Source organism: Aquarana catesbeiana, linkage group LG12 (assembly GCF_042186555.1).
Source record: "Aquarana catesbeiana isolate 2022-GZ linkage group LG12, ASM4218655v1, whole genome shotgun sequence".
NCBI classification, from domain to species: domain Eukaryota; kingdom Metazoa; phylum Chordata; class Amphibia; order Anura; family Ranidae; genus Aquarana; species Aquarana catesbeiana.
In genome coordinates, this window is record NC_133335.1 from 21,625,420 (window position 1) to 21,644,138 (window position 18,719).

The window sequence follows — 18,719 nt, forward strand, 5'->3', positions numbered from 1 at the left end:
AAATCCATCCTTTCCTCTCATCGTTCCTGTCATTTATTATGCCAGGCCAGCAATTGCCAATCAGTGCCGCATTTCAGTGCCCATAAGTGCCACCTATTAGTGCTCATCAGTCAGTGCCACCTATCAGTGCTCATCAGTGCTACTGTCACATGACATTAAGAAAAAGTATCGGTATCGGCAAGTACTTGAAATAAAGTATCGGTACTTGTACTCTGTCTTAAAAAAAGTGGTATCTGTCAACCCTATGTTCATTAGATAAATACAGCATCTTTCGGAAAAATACAGCATTCTGTTTTTTTTTTTGTTTTTTTAGTGAATGCCAAAAAAGGCAGAAAAGCGTAATGCGATATTTTACCGCAATGCTTAAAGCAGTAGATACCGCTTCGTTAATGGCGCCCCATTATTATGTCATTGTGGGAATTCCCCCCCGGTTGGCCGGGTCACCGCGCCCTGCATTACGGAATGCCACCGCCTTTCATCATCTCTACAATGTAAGTGGGAGGTATTCTGTAGGGGTCTGGTAGGGGAGAACTCAGGCAGGGCTGCTAACACTGCGTGGAGTTTCAGTGCGACAGAGGCAGTATTGTGTGATCACTACAGAAAATTAGGAGATCACAAGATTATTGGCAGATAAACTGGTATTTTCTTGCATCTGCATCTATTGAAAGGTATATAACACAGGATATGGGCATGGATTGAGGGGATGTTTTGAATATATTCAATTCTAAATAGGAGACGGTGTTTCATTTATCTTATGACCCCTTGCAGCCTTAATTACGGAATAATGTGTATATTACAAGGGTTAACATTAGGGTTGTCCCGATACCACTTTTTTAGGATCAAGTACAAGTACCGATACTTTTTTTCAAGTACTCACCGATACGGATTACCGATACTTTTTTTTTAATGTCCCGTGACAGTGTTTTTTTTGTTTTTTTTTTAAATTTTTTTACAATTTTTTTTAGGGGTGGGGGCGGAGGGGGTGGATGGTGTCTGTGTGTTTTTTATTTACATTTTTATTATTTTTTACAATAATATATTTTCTGATATCTCCCCCTTGAGACAGAGGAAAAGACCGAGGATAGAGATTTCCTAGTCCCTTTCTCTGCAGCCTCAGCTGCACTGGAAATGAATGGAGAGAAGACAGCGGCTCCTCTCTATTCATAAACTGAGACATTGTAATCACAGGAGGTTACAATGTTTCAGTTATGTGAATGGGCAGTGACTCTGTCTATACAGAAAAGGAAGAGTACATGGAGAGGGACAGCAGAATGGAGGGGGTCACAGAGGAAGAACGGAGGGGGACAGAAGCAGAATGGAGGGAGACAGCTCAACGGAGGAGGCATGGAGGAAGAACGGAGGGGGACAGAAGCAGAACGGAGGAGGCATGGAGAAAGAACAGAGGGGGACAGCAGAACGGAGGAGGCATGGAGGAAGAACGGAGGGGGGCAGCAGAACGGAGGGGGCATGGAGGAAGAACGGAGGGGGACAGCAGAAAAGAGGGGGCATGGAGGAAGAACGGAGGGGGGCAGCAGAACGGAGGGGGCATGGAGGAAGAACGGAGGGGGACAGCAGAAAAGAGGGGGCATGGAGGAAGAACGGAGGGGGACAGCAGAACGGAGGGGGCATGGAGGAAGAACGGAGGGGGACAGCGGAAAAGAGGGGGCATGGAGGAAGAACGGAGGGGGACAGCAGAACGGAGGGGGCATAGAGGAAGAATGGAGGGGGACAGCAGAAAAGAGGGGGCATGGAGGAAGAACGGAGGGGGACAGCAGAACGGAGGGGTTTATGGAGGAAGAACGGAGGGGGACAGCAGAACAGAGGGGGCATGGAGGAAGAACGGAGGGGGACAGCAGAACGGAGGGGGCATGGAGGAAGAACGGAGGGGGACAGCAGAACGGAGGGGGCATGGAGGAAGAACGGAGGGGGACAGCAGAACGGAGGGGGCATGGAGGAAGAACGGAGGAGGACAGCAGAACGGAGAGGGCATGGAGGAAGAATGGAGGGGGACAGCAGAACAGAGGGGGCATGGAGGAAGAACGGAGGGGGACAGCAGAACGGCATGGAGGAGGATGCGGTGACAGTCAGCGGTGATTGTGTGTGTGAGAGTTACAAGCACCGATCACCGCTGTATAAATTTCACTAAAGCAGCTGAAAGCCTCTGGGGGAGAAGCTTGTAACTCCCCCACGCACTGATCACTGCTGACTGTCCAGATATCGGGGGAAGCATCGAGAGCATTTACCCTGAGTACAAGTACTCGGGCAAATGCTCGGTATCGGTGCCGATACAGATACTAGTATCGGTATCGGGACAACCCTAGTTAACATTGAAATATCCTATATAGGTTAGTAATATCATAGTGTCGGTTTGAACGTGATTAATAAACACAGCACTTCTTTGCAATCAGTGATTCATTATTCTCACACTGTCTTGCTTGTGTATTTACAATTCTTACTCATAAACTGCAGTTTGATATCACCTTTTTTGGGAAGATGCTACAGCTGTTTAAATAGCATAATGCATAGCTCATAGAAGACTTTAGTGGCACTTTAACAAAGAGCAATGTTCAAAATGCAGACACCTACGGTAATAATTGACATTGTATTTCCCAATGGCATGCCTACCTTGTGAGCGAAGTTCTTTGTCATTTCTATGAGCTATACATTTTGCTATTTAAACAACTGTGGTGTCTTCCCAAAACGGGTATTGGTCAATTAGTCAGAGGTGATTAAGAATTGTGAATACATAAGCCAGCCGGTGTGAGAATAATGAACCACTGATTACAAAGAAGTGCTATGTTTATTAACTCCGAGCATTACTGTATTCCACACTGCCAACATCCCAAAAATTATTTTGACAACCTTCTGACCTTAACCACTTACCGACCGACCACTGTATATATACGTCATTTCTTTGAAGGTGTATATCTCGGTAAAGGCAGCAGCTGCTGCCACAACCGAGGTATCCATCTTTAGGGCCGGCGGTTCTGTGTACGATAGTGCGAGATCATCATTATCGGCGGCGGGAGAGGTGCCACCCCCCTCCCGCCATTCTCCCGCGCCCTCCGCCGCTTACTGGAGCCGTTGGTAGCGGCGGAGGCGATCGGGACCTGTCACGTCCGTGGTATGGAGACGAGTGAGGGGAAGATGGCCCCCACCCGTCTCCATACCATAGGAGGGAGAAAGCGACGTCATAACGTCAGCTTCGCCCATACGTCTTAAAGGCATATTTTTTTGTTGTCATTTTTTTTCAAATGACTTTTTTTTTTTTCTTTTTTTTTTTTTTTTTTTGCATTTAAGTCCAAATATGAGATCTGAGGACTTTTTGACCCCAGATGTCATATTTAAGAGGACCTGCCATGCTTTTTTCTATTACAAGGGATGTTTACATTCCTTGTAATAGGAATAAAAGTGATCCAAATTTTTTTTCTGTTAAAAACAGTGATAAAGTAAATAAAATAAAGTAAAATAAATAAGAAAACAAAAAAAAGCGCCCTGTCCCGACGAGCTCGCGCGCAGAAGCGAACGCATACGTGAGTAGCGCCCACATATGAAAACAGAGGTCAGACAGAGGTCAGACTACACATGTGAGGTATCGCCACGACCGGTAGAGTGAGAGCAATAATTCTAGCCCTAGACCTCCTCTGTAACTCAAAGCACGCAACCTATAGAAATTTTTAAACTTCGCCTATGGAGATTTTTAAGGGTAAAAGTTTGACGCCATTCCACGAGCGGGCGCAATTTTGAAGCGTGACATGTTGGGTATCAATTTACTTGGCGTAACAATATCACAATATAAAAAAAAATTGGCTAACTTTACTGCTGTCTTATTTTTTTATTAAAAAAAGTGTTTTTTTTTTCCAAAAAAAAGTGCGCTTATAAGACCGCTGTGCAAATACGGTGCGAAAAAAAGTATTGCATTGACCACCATTTTATTCTCTAGGGTGTTAGAATCCCCAAACATTTTTTTTTTTTTTTTTTCCAAAGTAATTTTCTAGCAAAAAAAACTGTTTTAAACATGTAAACACCTAAAATCCTAAACGAAGCTAGTCCTTAAGTGGTTAAATACCCATGAGGTGCAGATGGTCTGGACAAATATTCTGACTCCAATTGTTGGTATTAATGGCAACTCGTGTGACTGTCTCCCGGTGTTCATTGACTTGGTGGGTCTTGGTGTGGGTCATGTGAAGGCATCAGTTAACAATTTTTTTTTTTAATTTACATGGCTAGAAGCTTTCTGTGGTCTATCTATCATGCAATATACCATATGCACCCCTGAAAAAGACAAGTGGTCAAAACGTGTTGGATCGCTTCGTATGAATTTTGCTATTTCAAAGCAAGAGACATCTATAACTTATGTAACAAGTGGAAATAGTGGTATATTGTTCGCTTCAGTTCCAACCTTTCAGTGTCTAGTACCCCTCTCTGCCAATCCCTCCACTGGCTTCCGCTCACCCAATGAATAAAATTCAAAGTACTAACAACAACTTACAAAGCCTTGCACAACTCGCCCCCCCCAGCTACATCACTAACCTGCTTTCAAAATGACAACCTAATTGTTCTCTTCGGTCCTCCCAAGACCACCTGCTCTCTAGCTCCCTGGTCACTTTCTCCCATGTTCACCTCCAGGACTTCTCCCGAGCTTCTACCATCCTATGGAACTCGCTACCCCCATCTGTCTGGCTGTCCCCTGATCTATCCATCTTTAGAGGGTCCCTGAAAACCCTACTCTTTAAAGAAGCCTTTCTTTATTGTACATCATGGGACACAGAGCCATAGTTATTAATTTTTTTTTTTTTTGAATATTGTCTTTATTGAATTTTCAAGACAAACAATACATATACAACCTAAAAAAACTATGGTGTATATCCAGTATGACATATACAACACATGGCATGCTATTATGTTGTGCAAAGTGTCTTATTTACAAGCTGACTCAAAATATTCGGCAATAGTCACCCCTAACATGGTATATTAGACATCAACCAGCTGTGTCTGCTTCATCCAGCCAAGCACGCCAGACTCTATCGTACTTTGCCGGGCATCCTTTATATAGGGGAAGACTATTATTTACCAGGCTTTTCCACTGTGTCAACGAAGGGGGGGGGCTGTTTTTTTCCATTGCAGGGCAATGGATTTCCGGGCATAAAAGAGTAGTAACCCGACCAGTGTACGTTTCGCTATTGTTGGTATGTGTGTTTCGATCAATCCCAAAAGACAGATTTCCATTGCAAGGGGCAGTATAGTGGATGCAACCCTATTTACAGCGTCAAGCACCTCGCTCCAGTATTGCTGGATTTGTGGACAATGCCAAAAAAGTGTGAAAAATCACCTGGGGAGATGCCACATCTCCAACACTCCGCCGAACATGAAGGGTTCATTTTGCAAAGTCTATATGGGGTAAAATAAGCTCTATGAACTATTTTAAATTGGATAAGCCGATCTCGCATTGAAACTAGTGATTTAAAGGGAAAATCCCAGACATCGTCCCAATCATCATTATCCAGCGCGGGGATATCATCACGCTGCCAGATAGACCAAATCTTGTCAAGCGGTGGGAGGGACACATACACCAAATGCGCATATAGCTGCGAAGTAGGTTTTTCTGCACATTTAGTTCTTAGTGTCTTCTCCAACCCCGATTGAACCATGACACTGGAAGCGTGAGGGAATTGTGCAGCAAATGCATGGGACAGTTGGTGGTAGCAAAATTGATAATGATACGGTATATTGTACATAGAAGAGTGGTGTGAAAAGGAAAACAATGACATTTGTGACACTATATTGGAAAGGATTTTTATACCATATTTGGTCCATGCATAAGGGTCAGGAAGTTTGTACATATGAGTTAAGGTGGGCTTCAGCCATATCGGAGTATTAGGAGAGAACTCATTTGCTTTATACTTCTCTATAGCCAGACCTGCCTGCCAAGCCCGCGGGGTGGTACACATTGAGGGAGTCAGAGGATACGGGGCCCGAAGGCCTCTGAATAAAAGGAGTTGCAGAGCTTCTAATGAGCCCAATATCGTCGCTTCTAGTACTGTGGACGAATTCGTTTTGTCAGGGTGCAACCACCAGTTCGCCGTCACCAGTTGAGTGGCTAGGAAATATTTGTAGCAATGAGGAAATGCCATACCACCCTGCGTTGTAGGCCGCATCAAAGTTGCTAGTCAATATCTGGGTGGTGAGGGGCCCCATATAAAGGATGAAAATAATTGATTCCGTTTTTTAAAAAAGGATTTGGGTATCCACTAGGGGGAGTGGCGGAACAAATATGTAAATTTAGGGATTATTTTCATTTTAAGGAGATTTACTCGTCCCCAAACTGAGAGAGGCAAGTTACTCCACGTTTTAAATTTCTTCTTTGTTTCTAAAAGCACTGGGGCTAGATTAAGTGAGATAAAGTCTGATGCTTGAGTGGAAATATGGACCCCTAAGTATTTAAAAGTTTCCACCCATTGTAGGGAACAATCTGGGGGGGGATGTAGTTTTGGCAGCCTGGTCTATTGGAAAGAGTATGGACTTTGACCAATTAACCCTTAACCCTGTAACACCTGCAAACGTGTCCAATACATCTAGAACACCCTGCAAGGATGGGCCTGCATCATTAAGAAACAGCAACATGTCATCACAGGGCCAGCCTCTCCTCCAGCAAGCCAATACGAAGACCTCTTCTATGCGGGGATGAGTGTAGTGCTTCCGCCACAGGTTCAATGGCTAAGGCAAATAACGCCGGAGAGAGAGGACAGCCCTGCCTTGTTCCTCTTGGAAGTCTAAAGGGAGCCGACAATCCACCCCCCAATCTCACCGATGAAGTGGGGCATTTATATAGTACCTGAAGCCATTCAATAAACAGCAGAGGAAATCCCATTCTGCGTAATGTTTCCCAAAGAAAAGGCCACTCTACAGTATCAAAAGCCTTTTCTATGTCGAGTGAGGCTATAGTCCTGGAGCCCGTATTGTGATGTTGGGTATGTATATTAGTATATAATCTTCTGAGGTTAACATCAGTGGATCTACGGGGCATAAAGCCAGTTTGATCTGAATCGATCACTGACGGTAGTAGGGGATAAAAACGTAGTGGGAGTAATTTGGTCAAAATTTTAATGTCGTTATTTAATAATGCAATGGGTCGGTATGAGGCGCAAGAGGTTGGGTCCTTAGAGGGTTTGTATATTAAGGTTAAATACGCATGATACATTGAGTCAGGCAGCTTTCCAGCCTTAAAACAGGTGTTATATAGCTGGGCCAATAAGGGTGCCAAAAGATCTCCATGCGCTTTATAAAAATCAATTGGAAGGCCATCTGGCCCCGGTGCCTTTCCAGTGGGAAAAGATTGAATGGCATTCAGAACTTCTGGTATCGTAAATGGCCGAACTAATGCCTCTCACTCCTGGTCCGAGAGCCAAACCAGCGCCAAGGGATCCAACAGGTCCCGTAGTTGCTCAGACCGGAAGTCAGAGGCCAGAGTGGAGGCATATAACTTATCATAAAAGGCATTAAACGTTTGTAAAACCTCCGAAGGAGATGTTGCCATCCCACCATCTGAGGTCTGCAGGGTGGAGACAAGTGTAAGTGGTTGGTCATTCTGTGCCAATAATGCCAACAGGCGACCGTTTTTGTCGCCCTGTTCAAAAGTTCTCTGTCTGCCTTTATGTGTGTCAAGTCGTATGACCTCTGCCATGTGTAAATTCAGCTCCCTCTGAGCTGTCATAAGCAGATCAAAGTGAGCTGGTGTGGGATTGGAACTGTATGCAGCAGTATTATTTGTCACTGATTGCTGTAACAGTTGGGTCTCTTTTATTTGTTGCTTTTTTATGTGGGCTATAGATGAGATATATTGGCCCCTAGTATACGCCTTGAACGCATCCCACGTAATTTCAGGGGAAGAGGACCCTGTGTTCTGCTCCCAAAATTCAACTAGCAGGGGGGGGTATTGTTTCAGTTAGTTCTGGATGAGAGACCCAATGAGCTCCCAGCCTCCACAATGCAGCACTGTGAGATCCAGGAGAGCAGAGTGTTACTACCAATGGGCTGTGATCAGACAATCCACTGGGCAAGTAAGATGCCTCCAGCACATCAGCCAATAGTGGGGTATTTGAGAATGCCAGATCTATACGGGATGCAGTTTTGTGTGATGCTGAAAAACACAAATAGAGTTTGGTTGCAGGGTGTTTCCACCTCCAAATCTCCTCTAGACCCACTGCCTGAGCCCAAGCAGAAAGGTCCATGCAATGGTTTTTGGGTGGAGCAGGTCTATCCAAGACAGGGGACATTATGGCATTAAAATCACCCATTATTAATATTTTCCCGGTGCAAAAAGGTGTAATCTTATTAATAACCGCATACAATATTTCAGGCGAGAAAGGCGGGGGTATATACATATTAATAACTATATACCTATGCGACCAGAGTGTAAACACAATAGCAAATTTTTCCCTGTGGGTCAGTACGCACTTCCTCAATTTTACAAGGGAAGTTCTTATGTATGAGAATTGACACTCCCCTTGCATAAGTAGAGTATGGAGAGCTTGTTTAAATTTAGATCCCAGACCCCTGACATTCCAGGAAAGAATAGTGAAATAATCAGCAGAAGGGTTAGCCATCTAATATATACAGCGGGATCCAATTAGGATAAATGGGAAGCCGAATCAGGAAGGAAACCATGAGCAGCAATATCCTCAATATAACATACCATGTATTAGTATCAGTTGGATTTCGTTCAAAACCATACACCAAAAAAGAAAATAACAAATGAGAAACAAAGTTTTTTTCCCTGAACATTTCTAAACGACCCAGGCACGATGTGCCTTTCCTACTATGCCCCATCTCTCTTCCAAAAACCAGGGAGAAGAATGGGGATAGTTTTACCCCTAAACTAAGGAACACTTTAGAACTGTAGTGGCAACCTCAATTTGGTGCACTACACTCACACGCTAGTCCAGAACTGATGACAGACTGCAGTCAGACTTCTGCAATTTGTGAAGCCTGGGAGGCGTGCGTTCAGGTGTGGACGCAACCACCTCCTGAATCCACCAACAGAGGATGCAGACAAAAGTGATGGCCTCTGAAGCAAGGAAGAGTAACATGTAGGGGGGGGGGGGCGTCACAAAAAAGACTTCTGCCTTGTATATCTAGAAGTGGTTATGTCTGCATTTTAAGGCGAGAAGTCCGACTCTATGTATGTGTCTAAAAACTCAGAAGGAAAGAAAAAAAAAAGCTGAAAGAAAAAGCAAAATGAAAAACAAATTAAAGGAAAAAAGAAAAAATTAGCAGGGGGGACCGCTCAGGTCCTGTTTGAACACTGGATCCTCATTGTGCCAAGAACTTGGTTTCGGTTTGTAACACTGATCCAGCAAGAGGATTTGTCTGTAATACTCTCAGGTAAAAGGCAGTGTCGAGTATAACAAGTTCCAGCATAACATACAGGGCTATCCCTTACGACTGTCCAGCCAAGATAACGCTGACTCTGGGTCAGTAAAGAAATGTGCTCGATCGCCGTCGATCACCCGTAACTTGCTCGGGTATAGTAAGCTGAATTTCAGACCTTTTTCCCGGAGACGGCGTCTGGCTTTGGTAAAAGAACGGCGGCATTGTTGTATCTCTGGCGAATAATCGGGGAAAAGCATAATCTTCCCATTATTGAAATGTAGATCCTGCTTTTCCCTGGCAGCTGCAAGTATCCTGTCCCCGGTCCCTGTAGTTCAACAGACGGAGGAGAAAAGGTCTTGGAGGGACCCCAGGGACCAGTGGTACAGGAGGCACCCTGTGTGCCCTTTCCATAGTTATTAATTGAATGGGTATATAGGCACCTTCAGGTGATGGACACTGGTATGCCCAATACAGAACGTTCACTCCCTTATATAACCCCTCCTCCTTCCAGGAGTGCCTCAGTTTTTTCGCCAGTGTCTAAGGTGTTGGTCACGAGTGAAGATGTGCTCTGAAGGGCTCCAAACTGGAGGGATCCCATGCTGGATTTAAACAGCCTCCATAGGCCGGATCCATCCAAAGTACCACTAAGGCCAAGGTGGATGGTACCCGGGCCTCGCATAAGAACAACAAGGTTTTGCCTGTAGCACCTCTCTTTGTAGGGCTGGACCCCAGGACCCAGGACTTTTTTGGTCATGCTACATTACCTAAAGTTTTCCTGAGGGGTGCTATACAGGTCCAAGGCAGTGGACCCCCTATAATAGGGACCCGGTCCTTGAAGGTTTGCTAACGCAGCCCGCCGTGATGGGTGAAGTTTGGATCTGTCTGTTACAGCAGTATCCTTCAGCGAGGAAAAGGTAAGGGAAGAAGCCTAGGAACTGTAAAAAGTCCACCTATGCTTTTTTCTTACATAAGTAAAAATGTTTTCATGCCTAAAGTCTCCACTAGGGGGAGTAAATGCATATCTTAGTATGTTGCTTCTCAGTCAGCTCAGAAGTCCCAGCTAAACAGCACGTGTGTGGTCTCAGCAAGCCAGGGGGGAATCATCATCTAGAACATTTCCCCCCCGGGGCAGGGAGGTACAACTGTAGGTTGTATCCCCCCCCCCCTTGGGGGGGGGGGGGCGGCGGCTGCAGCGGCTTTTCATTTAGAGTTTATTCTTCTATTCCCCGCAGAAAGTTAAACTTCCCGCCTCCCAGCCCTCCCTTGCCTCCCCTCTCGCTCAAGGAGCATATCAATGCCATGCGCAGGCTAGGGCTAATTAAAACAGAGGGGGACGTTGATTGACGGAGGGGGGCGTGGCTAAGGCGCGGCGCCATGTGCGGGTCATAAGTACACGAGGAGCACACGGCGCAGGCGCTTGGAACAGAGACAGATGCTCACAGCTCACTGCTGCAGCGGACACACAGGACGTGAGCGCTGGGGGCACGTAAGGGGTGCAGGCAATTCCAGTACAGGAAATAACATTGATAACAACTAGGCTGAACTTTCTTAGCATTGTCTTTTGCTAAACTATTTTGCTCAGCGAGTTGTGCATTTACTTAGTGCCTCTGTTTTTTTTTTTTTGTGCTCAGCACTATGGCTTCCAAAAAAGACACCCCAAAGGTACCAAAAATTCCACCCCCAGGCGCTGGGAACTCCAGCCGTGTTTCCACACTGACATCCTCGCCTGAGATACCAGATATGGCAAGCCAGGGTGAGTCATTGGTACCAGTTGGTGATGCAACTGCTTCTCACATTTCAGCCCTGTATATGTGACTGAAGATGCGTTTTCCTCCACCCTGCAGGGCCTAGGAGGAAGATTAGTGATTTAAATCGCATCCGCTATCCAAAATAGCGTGTTAGGTCCCCCTCCCCCACCTCAGACCCCTTACCAAGGGAACAGTGGGTAAAGGATGAAGGGTTAGACTCTAGAGGAAAACCTCAGGGTCAGGCCCAGGCACAGAAGAAGACCTGGGGCTGGAAATCTGCAAAGCAGAATACTAAAGCCTCGTTATGAAGAGGCCCCCCCCCTTACCAGAGTGGGGGGAGGACTTCTGCAATACTCAGAAGTCTGGCAAGAGGAAATTTAGGACAGATGGGTCATCTACACGGTTTCTCTAGGATACAAACTAGAATTTTGGGAGTTTCCACCGTCTCATTTTCTGAGATCAAACGTTCCCAAAGATCCAGGGAAAAGGCATCTTCTCCTTACTCCAGACCTTAATCCCCTTTTTCCAGGGAAAAGGCAATCTCTGTTTCAGGCATTAGACTGATTACTAGCTCAGGGGGTGATCATACAGATCCCCACAGAAGAGCAAGGTTTGGGGTTTTATTCAAACCTCTTTACGGTACCAAAACCGAATGGAGATGTCAGACCCATTCTAGATCTAAAGAATCGAAATCAGTTCTTGAAGATCCGCTCCTTTTGCATGGAGTTGATCAGGTCAGTAGTTTCTATCCCACAAGGAGGAGAACTTCTGGCATCTATCGACACCAGGGATGCATATCCCTATATTTCGCGCTCGCCAAAGGTTTCTGAGGTTTGAAGTAGAACAGCAGCACTTTCAGTTTGTAGCCTTGCCCTTCAGGTTAGCCGCAGCACCCCGGGTGTTCACAAAAGTACTGGCCCCACCTCTAGCCAGGTTAAGGGCACAAGGCATAACAGTCTTGGCGTACCTAGACGATCTATTGCTGATAGACCAATCAGTGGCTTGTTTGGAGCAAAGTGTACGCATTACAACCAATTACCTGAAAAGTCTGGGTTGGATACTCAACCTAGAGAAGTCTTCCTTAAAACCGCTAAAAAAGCTAGAGTATTTGGGTCTGATCATAGATACAGCCCAGAAAAAGGTGTTCTTGCCTCAGGCAAAAATCAACTCCATAAGAGAGTATGGAGAGAGAGAGAAATCCCTCCATTCGCCTTTGCATGAGGTTGTTGGGAAAGATGGTGGCTTCATTCGAAGCAGTTCCCTATGCCCAGTTCTATTCGAGACTGTTGCAAAACAGTATTCTATCTGCTTGGAACAAAACGATCCAAGCTTTAGACTTGCCAATGCGGCTGTCCCCAAGGGTGTCCTAAAGCCTCAATTGGTGGTTACTAACCCAGCATCTGCTGAAAGGAAAATCCTTCAGACCAGCTATCTGGAAAGTGGTAACGACAGACGCCAGCCTTTCAGGCTGGGGAGTAGTACTAGAGAAGACAACTGTCCAGGGGCAGTGGTCAAGAACAGAAAGAGCCTTGCCCATCAATAACCTAGAGATTTGGGCAGTGCGTCTGGCTCTTAAGGCCTGGACTTCCAGGTTACTGGATTGTCCTGTCGGGATCCAATCCGACAATGCCACAGCGGTGGCCTATATCAATCACCAAGGGGGCACCAAGAGTCTTGCAGTGCAGACAGAGGTGAACCATATTCTATCTTGGGTAAAAAGTGATGTCCCGTGCCTGTCGGCAGTCTTCTTTCCAGGAGTAGAGAATTGGCAGGCGGACTACCTGAGTCGCCAGCAGTTATTCCCGGGGGAATGGTCTCTTCACCCCAACATTTTTCGGGCTGTTTGCCAAAGATGGGGGACTCCGGACGTAGATCTTCTAGCATCCAGATTCAACATGAAGTTAGTCGACTTTGTGTCCAGGACAAGGGATCCACTCGCATGCAGAACAGATGTGTTGGTGAGGTGACCCCGTGGGATCAGTTCTCACTGATCTACGCATTTCCCCCTATTCAGTTGCTGCCTCGACTTCTTTGCAGGATCAAGCTGGAAAGAAAGCCGATAATTCTGGTAGCACCAGCATGGCCCAGAAGGTAAATCGTAAAGATGGCGGTGGGGGATCCATGGTCCCTTCCACTCCGGCAGACCTACTCTCACAGGGGCCGATATTCCATCCTACCTTACGAACGCTAAATTTAACGGCTTGGCTATTGAAACCAACATTCTGAAGAAATGTGGGCTTTCCGGGTCAGTTATCTCTACTTTAAATAGTGCAAGGAAGCCAGCTTCCTGAACTATATATTATAGAGTCTGGAGGGCTTTTGTTTCCTGGTGTGAATCCAAGGGTTGGCACCCTCGGAGATATATAATAGGCAGAATTCTTGCTTTTCTACAATTAGGGGTAGAGATGAAGTTGGCCTTGAGTATTTTTTAAAGGCCGAGTCTCAGCTTTATCGGTCTTATTTCAAAGACCGCTTGTTACACATTCTTTAGTCTGGGGTTTTATGCAAGGGGTGATGCAGATTAATCCGCCAGTTGGATCACCTTTGAACCTTTGTTACAAAAACAGCCATTTGAACTGATACAGCATATTCCCTTAGTCCTTCTGACAAGAAAGCTGATGTTCTTGGTTGCTATATCCTCAGCAAGGAGGGTTTCGGAATTGGCTGCTCTTTCTTTTAAAGAGCCATACTTGATTATTTATGAGGACAGAGTGGTGTTACGCCCTGGTCCAGATTTTTTGCCAAAAGTGGTCTCAGGTTTTCACCTGAACCAAGATATTGTCCTGCCATCGTTTTTTCCAAAACCATGTTCCAGGGAAGAAAAGTCACTACATTGTCTTGATGTGGTGAGAGCGGTCAAAGTCTATTTAAAGACGACTGCTCAGATTCAGAAGACTGATGTCTTATTTATTCTGCCAGGGGGTCCTAAGAACGGACAGGCAGCGTCGAAATCCACTGTCGCTAAGTGGATTCGGCAAGTTATAATTCAGACTTATGATTTAAGGGATAAGATTCCCCCTTTTTCAAGTCAAGGCGCACTCTACCAGGTCGGTTAGTGCTTCTTGGGCAATGCATCACCAGGCCTCCATGGCTCAGATCTGTAAGGCTGCAACTTGGTCTTCAGTAGATACATTCACCAAATTTTCAGGTGGATGTAAGGAGGTATGAGGATACCACCTTCGGGCGCAGTGTGCTGCAGGCAGCAGTATAAGTTCTCAAGTCTGGGGGTACTCTGCCGGTTGTCCCTCCCTCCCCTCAATTAGCATTGCTATGGGACGTCCCATTAAGTTAGAAACTATGTCTCTGTGTCCCATGATGTGCGATAAAGAAAATAGGATTTTTATAACAGCTTACCTGTAAAATCCTTTTCTTGGCGTACATCATGGGACACAGAGGTCCCTCCCCTCTTTTGGGGTTTAGATATATTGCTTTGCTACAGAAACTAAAGGTACTCCTGGTAGGAGGAGGGGTTATATAGGGGAATGAACTTCCTGTATTGGGTATACCAGTGTCCATTACCTGAAGGTGCCTATATACCCATTAAGTTGATAACTATGGCTCCGTGTCCCATGATGTACTCCAAGAAAAGGATTTTACAGGTAAGCTGTCATAAAAATCCTATTATCCTGCGTCTCACTAATACACATTGGGGATTATTTACTAAAGGAAAATCCACACGTGCACTTGCATTCGCTGTAGATCTGAGGGGGACATGCAAGGAAAATAAAAAAATGCATTTTAGCTTGCACGTGATTGGATGATAAAATCAGCAGAGTTTCCCCTCATTTCAGATCTTCCCCTCAGATCTACAGCGACTGCACTTCCAAGTGCACTTGCAATACAGAGTGGATTTGCCTTTAGTAAATTAACCCCTGTGTTTTTACTTTCTCAATCAGCTCACCCCACACAGTTATTACCTTTTGTATCACTTGACCTTCCCTTCTAGATTTTAAGCTCTAAGACCCGGTTCACACAGGGGCAACACGACTTGCAGGTCGCCTCAGTGAGGCGACCTGCAAACGACTTCCGCGGCAACTTGCAAAACGACTTCTGTATAGAAGTCTATGCAAGTCGCCCCAAGTCGCCCCCAAAGTCGTACAGGAACCTTTTTCTAAGTCGGAGCGACTTGCGTCGCTCCGATTAGAATGGTGCCATTGTACAGAACGGGAGGCGACTTGTCAGGCGACTAGGTCGCCTGACAAGTTGTCCCTGTGTGAATGGGCTCTTACGAGTAGGACCCTCTAAATCCTCCTGTACCAAATTGTATTGTAACTGTAATGTCGGCCTTCATTTTGTAAAGCGTCGTGCAAACTCTTGTCACTATATAAATCCTGTATAATAATAATAATAATAATATTGTATTGTATGTTGGAAGTTGGAATAGCCATGCTGTAAAGTTTTATCATATTTGTTTAGTAAAGAGATCCATGATTTTTTTTTTTTTTTTTATATGTAGGTTACCGCATTTATTTTGTGCATGTAAATGCCCCAGTTACATGTGTGGTTGTTGAGGTTGCATTTTCTGAATGGGTGTAAAATGTTCTCTGATTGGATGGGGTGTAGAGGCTGGGCGGTGATGTCACGCGCTCATCCAATCGGAGATCAAAATTTTGTATTTTTTCTGTACATTAAATCTGCTATGTATTTTTTTTTTTCTTTTGCCCAGGTTCACTAATAGCGATTCTCGCTCACAACTTCCCTCCTGGGTCCGTCCATACCTACGTGTTTATGACAATTTCGGTCATATCATCCGTGACGTGTCTCAGTTCTTCCGTGTAGCACAGAAAATTGTGAGTGTACCAAGTGGATAAGTATTTGGTTAAAAGCAGAACCAACATATGATCACCTTTTTAGTTGCACTAGTTTTCAAAAGTGATTTAATTTAAACTTCAGTTTTTGTGATGATACAAAGCAATGTTTCTTTTAAAGGGGCAACTTACTATTTTGTCTCCTATGTAGATGCCGCCGCCTGGACCCCAGAAAGTCCGAAAAGATGGCGGCCCTCCTGTGTTATCCCTGGACTCCTCTGTGCTCTCTCAGTCCTCTCGTGCATCATCCAGCCTTCGTGATACCTTAAAAAAAGCGAAGGCACTGGACTCTCATGTGCCAAGCTTAAAGCGGAAGAGAGATGGCGGTAAGGGTCAGATGATCTCGCTGTACATTACTTAACCGCTTCAATACTGGCACTTTTACCCCCTTCCTGCCCAGGCCAACTTTCAGCTTTCAGCACTGTTGCATTATGAATGACAATTGCGTGGTCATGCAATGCTGTACCCAATCAAAATTTTTATCCTTTTTTTTTTTTTTTTTTTTTTTTTTTTTTTTAGACAGAGCTTTCGTTTGGTGGTATTTAATCACCACTGAGCTTTTTTGCTAAACAAATGAAAAAGGACTGATATGCAGCACTGATGGGCAGCACTGATATGGAGCACTGATGGGCATCAATGGTGGGCACTGACAAGCATCACTGATGGGGCTGCACTGCTAAACATTGCACTGATTATCAGCATAACCCCCCCCCTTCCCATCGGGAAAACTGCTTATCAGCTCTCCTCTACTCAGTAGAGTTGTCAGTGTGAGTAGAGGAATGCCAATAACCTGCACTTCCTATTTACACTGTGATTAGCTGTGATTGGACACAGCTGATCACATGGTAAAGAGCTAGGGTTGCTACCTCATGCATAGCATACTAGCTCATTATGAATAACTTACCTGAGATGGAAGCTCCGAAGCGACCCTCGTTCTTCTCCTTCATCGCTGCCATCTATCCCGGAGTGACTTCCGGGTATCGCGGCTCTGGCGCTGTGACTGGCCGGAGCCGCGATGACGTCACTCCTGCGCATGCGCGAGGGAGCCGCCACTAACGGCATGATCGCCGTTAGCAGCGGCATGCTCAGTGCGCCTGCGCGCCGCTGTCTGCGGGGCAGGCGCCGTAGACATCGGTTCCAGTCTTTTGCAAATATCTCCTAAACCGTGTAGGTTTAGAAGATATTTGTTGCACCTACAGGTAAGCCTTAATCTAGGCTTACCTGTAGGTAAAAGTGGTCCCAGAGGGTTTACGACCACTTTAAACCCGAACACCTTTGAATTACACAGGTTCTGAGGCTGATTTAATGCAGATAAGGCACCTAGTGAGTTTAATTAATATGTGTTTGGTTTTAAAGGGATGAGGTGGCAACCCTATAAAGAGCCTACGTCATAGGCTCTTTACCATGATCGGAGATGCGGTGTGTCCGAGCGACATGTTGCCCGGCCGTCATTTTGCTATAAGCCAGGTGGCGGGTTGGGGTTAAAGAGGACCTAAGGTCTGGAAGCTGTGCACAAAGACGGCCTAATCTCCAGCATGGGCTCCCTGCAGCTCTTCATTTCCCTATTACTGTATTACTATGCCTTGTTTTACACTTTGGGGTTGATTTACTAAAACTGGAGTGAAATATCTGGTGCAGCGCTGCATAGAAACCAATCAGCTTCCAGCTTTGTGTTTTTTTATTTTTTTGTCAAAGCTTAACCGCTTCCCACGTCTTTCGGCTATAGTGCGTGCGTACTTTGCTGGGAGCGCGTATATGGACACCCTCCCCTGACCGCTCTGCCCCCGCGCCCCCTGAGGCATGTGGGTAACTCACTCTGTGATTGCTGAGTCCTTCAGACTCGGCTGATTACAGATCGGAGTAAAGGGCCAATGACAGCTGATCACAGGATGATAACACAATCCGGTTATCTGCTTTTCTTTCCTCACCCTCAGCCTGAGAAGAAGAAAGCCGATAACCGGCTTCTGTTAAAGGGACATCGGTACTGATTATCAATGTCCTGATTATCAGTGCAGTCTCAACAGTGCCCACCATTGCTGCCAGTCAGTGCCCACCGTTGGTGCCCATCAGTGTCCCCATCAGTTCCGCCTACCAGTGCCCGTTAGGGCCACCTATCCGCTCCACCCATCAGTGCCACCTATCAGTGCAGCCTCATCAGCGCACATCAGTAAAGGAGAAAAGTTATCGGTTTTGCAAAATTTTATAACAAACTATGAAAAATGTTGTGTTTTTTGTTTTTTGCCAATATTTTTTGTTTGTTAAGCAAAACGTAAAATATGCAGTGTAGATTAAATACCCCCAAATAAATCTCTATTTGTGTGAAAAAAGATGATAAAATTTCATATGGGTACAGTGTTGCAGGACTGCGCAATTGTCATTCAAGCTGTGAAAGCTGAAAATAGGCCTGGGCAGGAAGGGGGTTAAAGTGCCCGGTAGGCAAGTGGTTAATTGAACAAGCTGAAGTTAGAAGCTGATTTTTTTGCCATGCAGAGCTGCACCACATTTTGCACTCTCCAGTTTTAGTAAATCAATCCCTATGTCTTTTTGTAGTGACCAACATCTAGTTGGAGGTAGGGCTTAGCTTCCTTGTGTTGGCATTTTCCTTTAATGATTAGTGATCTGATGACTGGGGGGGGGGGGTTTAGTAATCGGGAAGCTGCAGGAGAAATTATCTTATACTGTAGATATGCAGCTTTTTTTTTTCAGGAGGATTCCCAGCCATAGGGGTTGATTTTCTAAATCTGGTGCAACTGTGCATGATGGCCAATCAGCTTCTAACTTACGCTTGTTT

At 45.4% G+C, this 18,719-nt stretch overlaps 1 protein-coding gene across 2 annotated transcripts in view; it reads left to right on the top strand.

Moving 5' to 3' along the window:
• Positions 1-18,719, top strand: part of RTEL1 (regulator of telomere elongation helicase 1) — a 283,430-nt gene that overhangs the window by 124,560 nt on the left and 140,151 nt on the right. For both annotated transcript variants that reach the window (XM_073607371.1, XM_073607372.1), the window contains exons 24-25: positions 15,787-15,910; positions 16,080-16,254. In XM_073607371.1, the coding sequence (XP_073463472.1) occupies positions 15,787-15,910; positions 16,080-16,254 (299 nt within the window). The remainder of the gene's footprint in view (positions 1-15,786; positions 15,911-16,079; positions 16,255-18,719) is intronic.